The sequence below is a fragment of the Mustela lutreola genome, chromosome 7 (genome assembly GCF_030435805.1).
Source record: "Mustela lutreola isolate mMusLut2 chromosome 7, mMusLut2.pri, whole genome shotgun sequence".
NCBI classification, from domain to species: Eukaryota; Metazoa; Chordata; class Mammalia; order Carnivora; family Mustelidae; genus Mustela; species Mustela lutreola.
The window spans coordinates 79,254,130-79,261,628 of NC_081296.1; the positions used below are offsets into that span (position 1 = coordinate 79,254,130).

The 7,499-nt window shown below is 39.9% G+C and overlaps 1 gene segment (V, D, J or C); it reads left to right on the forward strand.

Annotated features, from left to right (window-relative positions):
• Window positions 1–481: 481 nt before the first annotated feature.
• LOC131836314 (T cell receptor alpha variable 22-like) lies at window positions 482–1,485 on the forward strand. The segment is given in 2 exon segments: window positions 482–606; window positions 795–1,485. Coding segments are annotated over 2 exon segments (549 nt in total).
• The last annotated feature ends 6,014 nt before the right edge of the window (window positions 1,486–7,499 follow it).

Here is a 7,499-nt window from a genome sequence, read left to right on the forward strand (position 1 = left end):
GACGGTGACTGTCTGTCTTGGTTTCTAGAACTCTTTTGATGAATTGTATTTACTTCTACAATACTGAGTGGATGCTATCAGATAGTTTTCCTTTATCAGTATTTTTACATAACTGAATGCTCACATTGTCTGTCAAACTATGCAATTTGGGGAATGGAGTCATTCTTCCCTATGATTCTTCAAGGTTGTGGGTAATCCCATAAGATCTGCGTCTTCTAGAAGAATCATTCACCTTTCTTCACACATTAACCCACACTTTTCTTACATAAAGTGTTTTAAGAAAAAAATAAAAAAAGCCTTACATCCTCCTATATTGGAAATATTACTCCTACCTGCTGGCACTGCCCACAAGCACAGTTTGGGAGAGATTCCTGTGCAGTGTTAAAGGGCTCTGTGGGTGGAGTCTCAAGTTCTGTGAATGACAGGGCTGAGGTGTGATTGGTGCTCAGTGATTTTGGTGGGAAGGATTCACTGTAAGAACACAATTCCTCTGGACCCAAGACTACACTCTACACAGTAGGGGTGAAGGCACCTCATTAACTAGACAAAGAATTATGAGGAGACACTGGGGAGCTCTGCTGGGAATCCTGTGGCTCCAGGTTTGCTGTGAGTGGGGACGTTCCAGATGGGGGATGGGGAGTGTTCCACAATGCACAGTGATGGGAGGAGCTGACTCTGAGCTCCTAGAGTCCTGTATCCTCAGGGATGTGTTTTGAAATATTTTGCAAATTTGAAAACTGTATCAGTGACTCTCCAGTGACATCATTTGTGTTTGTTTCCTTCTTTCCACACAGGGGTGAGAGGGATGACGGTGGAGCAGAGCCCTTCAGCCCTGAGTCTCCAGGAGGGAGCCAGCTCTACTATCAAGTGCAATTTTTCTAGCACAGTATACAATGTGCAGTGGTTCCGACAGCACCCCAGGGGCGGCGGCCTCACCAGGCTGTTTTATATAACTTCAGGGATGCAGCACAGTGGAAGGTTAAACTGCACAGTCAATACTAAGGAACAGTCCAGCACCCTCCACATCATGGCGTCCCGACTGGAAGACTCAGCCACCTACCTATGTGCAGCCCAGGCACAGTGCTCTCTGGTGATCTGCAGCCTGCACCCAAACTGCACCTGGGCCTGCAGACCCGCCCTTCCTCGGGGCCGGCGCTTGCTCCCATGCAGCCTTTGCACATTTTCAGATTTATGTAACCGTGTCTTTTCCCTCCTAAAATTAGACCTACCGATGCTCTCATTTCACTTGCTTTTCTTGCACTTCTTTTTCCAAAAAGCTCTTCGCAGGTAAAAAGCTCTACCATGGAACCTTTGGAACAAGTGACAGAGATGTCCATATCCAGTACCCTGGGAAGACAGATGTCCTTGCCGCTACCATATAAATTATATATAAATTACTTAAATGGAAAATCCTAAAAAAAAAAAATAGTCATGAACAAACAAACAAAAGACGTGACATAATTTTTAAGTTTCCTGTAGGTTATTTTTCTGTATAATGTAAAGAGACCATGTAGAATGTTTTTACAAGTCTATTCAGCCTTTTTTTTTTTTTTTTTACAACTGGAAATAGAAATGTAATAAAATAATTCCTTAGAGGTTCACTCACTCTACTTATCTTATTACATTTATTTTCTTTATCAGTAAGATAAAACCCTGTAAATAAGTACTTTCATTTTATGCATGAATAAAGGGAGGATTTTAAATTTTTTATTTTTTTTAGAGCACAAGTGACTTGGTGGAACTCATATCATTCCAAAGTTGGTGAATCTGAGGTGACACAAATGCTTATCCTCTGAATGCCGATACAGAAGACCCTACAGAATCACAAAATCTCAGTGATTTCTATTGATCAATTTGTACAATATGTTAACAATATGTTATTGATCAATTTGGACACCACTGACAGAAATATCCATTTAAGTCATTTCTAAATAGCACCTTTTGTGGTTAAGCTCATGGAAATAATCATTCTGTTCCATGAATATCATTGCTCTTCCTTTCATTTTGAATGAACCTTTTTTCATGATCTTGCAGCTTCATTCCCAGTTTGGAAAAGGGAGCAGAAATCCTCCAGGACAACCCTAAAAGAACCCTTCTCGTTGTCGCCATGGAGCAAGACTGTTGACCCCAACACCAAAGTTGAAACTTGCATGTGGAAGATTCCAGCACATACTGAGTTCCAGCCTGCACTAGTTTTTATGTTGAGAAAAGGGCACTGATAGGAAGGCCTGTGCCCCTGAAAATTCAGATGAAGGTAAGTGGTCAGACTGCTAGAAGCTAGGAGCAGAGTCAGCTTCTGGATCATGGGACCTGTGCAGTTACACAGCCTCCAACTCTCCCAAGGTGGTTAAATGCTGTGCCCCCATTGTTTTGACACTAATACTAGTTTTATCTTTGTACCTGACTTTTAAAAGTGGGTTCCATAAGTTGGAAGAACAAGTGCTTGAGCAGAGAGATATGTGGGCAGCAGGACTCAGGCAGGAACACATGCAGACTCAGGTTCTGGGTCACAGCAGTCTGTGTGTGAGCTGAGCAGTTGGCTAGGCCACCTGTGGTGTCTGTGCCTGCTTTGGACTAGCTGGGGCTTTGACATGCAACCAAGGGTGTAGTAAGTATTGTTGGAAAATTATTACAAATTGGAAGTGTATATCTGGACATTTGAAAAAAGCAGTTTGGCAGTTTTACAGACCTAAACATACTCTTACCATATTGTCCAGACTTCCATTGTATTTATCCAAAGGGTTTGAAAAGTTATGTGTACACACAGACCTGTACGCAGGTGTTTTATAGAGGTTTTGTTCATAATTACCAAACTTGGAAGTAAGCAACATGTCTTTCAATAAGTGAATGAATAAATAAATCGTGGTACATTGAAACAATGGAATATGATTTGGTGCAAGAAAGAAATGAGGTATAAAGCCATGAAGAGAGAGGTGAAAATTGTATGCATTTTGCCAAGTAAAAACAACCCATCTGAAAAGGCCTTCAGGTATGATTTAGACTCTATGGCTTTCTGGAAGACAAAACTCTGGAGGGAGTAAAAGATTGTTGTTGCCAAGGGTTGAGGGGAACAAGAGGTATCAGTGTAGCTCAGAGCATGTTTAATGTAATGACTTACTCTCTATGATACTGCAATGGTGGATACATACTTTACACATTTGTTCAAACCCAAAAAACATACAACAGCAAGAATGAACTCTAGAGAAACTGTGGGAATTGGGTCACATGATGTGGCAACATAGGGTCTTCCACGGTGAAAAGGTCATGGGGAAGGTGATAATGGAAAGGCAATACCTATGTGGGGTCAGAGGGTATACAGGATACCTCAGCACAGTGTCCTCCTTTTTCTTTGAACCTGGTTGTGATGGTTGAAAAGAAGAAAAACTTTAAAAAATTAAATTGGGAGACATGAAACTAATATGTATGAAGAGTTAAAGCATTTTAGATAAATGATTCCCATAGAAACATTACCTAATGATGTATTTTAACCTGGTTTTTGAATTATGTTCCCAAGTTTTCATTTTGAGATGATCTCAAAAATTGTAGGGGCATCCCTGTTTGGAAATTTTGAAACTATGAACTAAAGATTCAAAGAGAAAGCCAGAATCCATAAAATAATTTGGCTGTTTTAAAAAGTGTATTTCGCTTTCTATATTAGTCAGCTCATCCACCTCCCCTAGGTTTTCTCAACTGCAGAGATTGTTTCTTTTTTCATACAGAACATAAGTTATCTGTAAAAGATATTTTTAAGAAATTGAAACATCAAAAGATTTTCCTGCTTACCCATGGCTCAGGTCATAGTGCACTCTCATCTCAGCGCCTCTTAAGGACTCCACTCAGTGAATAGATTCCCATTTTATTCGATGTTAATTTGGATTTATTTCTCCTTGATACATTAGTGATCTTAGAGAAGAAATGAATACCTAGATAGTGATCTCAGAGAAGAAACGAAAACCCAGGTAGGATCTCATCTTATTTCATCCTGCTGAAGAGGCCTCGGGGTGAGTTAGGATCAACCTCAGACCCACTAGATCACATGTGGTTATGAAAATGGTCCTGGGGTTCCATGATGCAGGCAATTTCACCCAATCTGACACCAGTCCACATTACACACAACCAGTCATCAATAAATATTTGCTTCGTTATATAGCATAGAAGAAATTAAGAGCTAAAAGGGCCCTTAGAAATTCTTGAGTCCAATTTAATTTTACACATCTTGACTGTTTCCAAGATGACTGTATGGAAAAATTAGGTAGTGAATGAGCTGGAGGAGAAAGACACTGGGTTTCCTAATTTCCTCTTTAGCATCCATTCCCCTGCCTCCATCGTGCTGAGCAAAGAGAAAGTGTCTAATGTAATCCCAGGCATTTATCTCTGTGGTTTGGGTCTGAGAAAGTTGTGGTCCCATCAGTTTGAAACCCTGAATGGAGAGTTCCAATTTGTATAAATGTCTGAGACCTTGGGCAGGAAGGGAGATTCAGGCTGAGCCACTATGATTTTACCAGCAAACTCATGCATCACCCACTGTTTTTATAAGAGTAAGCCAAAGGTGTTGGCACCATGTGAACACCTACATGTATTTCTAAGAACTTACCTTAAAAAGAAAAAACAAAACAAACATATTTAATATGCCAGTTGGGCATCCCTTGAAGGCATGATGCGCATAATGTACATAACTCATACATTGTCTGCAAAAAGATCACTGGAATTGGAAGACTTGCAGCTGGCAGTCCATGAAGATGGTAGATGAAGGTTTTCTAGGCCAACACTAGGAACATACTAAAACAAGAGTCTATGAAATAAGGAGTTGGAAATTTTGCATAAGGGATCGCCTTTTGTGTGTAATAGTGGATAAATGGAAAAGTGTTATTACACAGAAGGATCATATTCATACCATTACATTCAGTTCTAATAGTCATGCCTAAAAAGTGCAAATATTGACCTAAATAATGTATGTTGGAGAAGAGGGAAATTTACCCAGAGTAGTGTGAGAATTCTTACTTTATGAAGAATGTGTGAAAAAATGGAAGATTCTCAGAACCAAGAAGTTTTCCATACATAAAAACACATTTCATATATACACATATATTAATATATTGAGTTGATGTTCTGATAGCTGTCTTTAAATCTTCCAGGGTAGAACAGTAGAAAGAAGAAGAGTTGTATTCTTTGTCATTTGAGAGGCTCCATGAGTAGGAATCATAGGAAAGGGGATTCCATTTTTGGAAATGAGGTAGTCTTGGTTTCTCAGAGACCATTTCTCTTGATCAGTTCTTTAGGACCAATTTTCTGTTGGTACCATCCCCCAGCACACACAATATTTATGGTTTCCTGGATTTTTTCTCATAGAGGTCATCAGAAGATTCCAAAAAATTCATATGAATGAGAAAGGGGTTTTGGAAGAGAGAGATAATTCTGGAAACTCACAGGACTAGAGAACTTTACTAATGAGTCCTGGGGAAAGTACACTGTATTGGAGTTTAGGAGAAATATAATGGAGTATGGAATGTGGAGTAGTGTTGACCAGGAAGTGGGAAGCATGACAGGATGGATGGCTAATACTTTAGTGGAAATTCTCCTTAGGCTGTGAGTCAGTAACATTGGAGGACATGCCGTGTATTTTGATTTGAGAAAAGGAAATCACCTCAAGGATAAATTTACATGTGTTCATATTTTTCAAGTTTGCAGATTGATGTTTTTTTCAGAATTTCTATTGGGATTATTCTAAATATACTGTTAGATATCTCTATATAAATATTAGCGCAATATTAGGTCAAAAAGTTTCCTATCGTTGAAAAAGGAATAACAGTTGGAAGTTATCTTTGCTCCCTTATCATTTAGAGTTTGTCCATGACTTTTTGTCATAGTCATCTTAACTGAAAGGATAGTCCCCATTTTGACTGTTGGTACTGTCAATTCTTTTGAAAAAACAAGGTCAGGCAACACCATCCAGGAAGCAGAGCCTGAGATCAGAAGCATTTGAAATATCAAATAATCTTCTCTCTCTTACTGTAATCTTTGGTTACATTTTCCTTTTACAAAAGAGTTTTCTCTGTAATAGACAATTGAGGACAGTGGATTTGATAGAACAGAAAGAAAGTAAATAATGATTCCTTCCTGATTTCAAACATATACACCAGGACCATCACTGAATAAACAGCAATAGCATCTACCTCTTTCCAACTTACTAACAGTGACTCAGTAGTGTGCAGGTGGGTAAACCTTGATTTCCACATTCTTACTGTGCCCTTCATCCAGCATCTAAGATATAATTTGCTTGACCAATTGCTGCCTTGATGCATGTGAGTCCCTCAGAGGCACAGGCTAAGAGAAGAGCATTTCCCCAGAGAGTTCAATAGAGATGTGACCACAAGACGGCACTGCACCTGTGCTGATGCAGAACACATGGAGAATTCATCTTAGTGCACCTGATGGACTAGACCATGGCAGCAGCGGAGTCTTTACTTATTGGCAGGTAGACAGTGTGGGAATTACTCTGTTAGAGGAAAGATGGCCTGATAAGAAAAGGAGCTGAGCTGGCTGGAGGCTGCAATTCTGAACGTGAGCTTAACTGGGAGGAACTATGAAGACATCCATGGGAGCTTTAATCATGTTCTCATGGCTACCACTGAACTGTGAATTGAGCGTTTATGGGCAACAGAGTATATTAGGGGATATTACTCAGAGGTCAAGACTGGCTTTACTCGGGTTTCCTTCACTTAGTGTAGAAAAAGAGCATTCTGAAGCACAATAACCTGGAATCTCTCCTCTTTTCTCTGACCTTTTCTTTCTGCACAGGGTTCAGCCTGGGAGAGAATGTGGAGCAGCATCCTTCTACCCTGAGTGTTCAGGAGGGAAGCATCTCTGCTACCAACTGCAGTTATTCAGACAGTAACTCAGACTTACTTCCCCTGGTATAAGCAAGAACTTGGAAAAGGTCCCCAGATCCTTATGATATACATTCTTTCAAGCATGGCCGCAAAAGAAGACCAAAGACTCACTGTTTCATTGAATAGGACTGCCAAACAAACGTTTCTCCCTGCACATCAGAGACACCCAGCCCGAAGACTCAGCTGTGTACTTCTGTGCAGCAAGCACACATTGCTTCCCAGGCCTGCTGCCTGCACTCAAACGTGGGACTGGGGCAGCCCCCTGTCCTTTGACATATGCCTTCAAGGATAGGCTTTGTCCTGTTGTTTTTCTGTACATTGAATCTAATATTTTATTATTTTCTAAAATTTAAATTCAGTTAGCTATTGTATAGGACATTACTTGTTCCAAATGTAGTGTTCAATGATTCATCCGTTGCATGTAACACCCAGTTCTCATCACATCACATGCCCACCTAATGCCATCTTCCAGTTACCCCAGAAGCTAATATTTTAGACATTAAAAACAAATTATATAACTGTTATGATGATAGTAACCCAAAAAGGGTTAGAACACTTTGTTGGATGACTAGTGCTTAATGGATTCTTGAATGGAGTTAGTAATGTTTT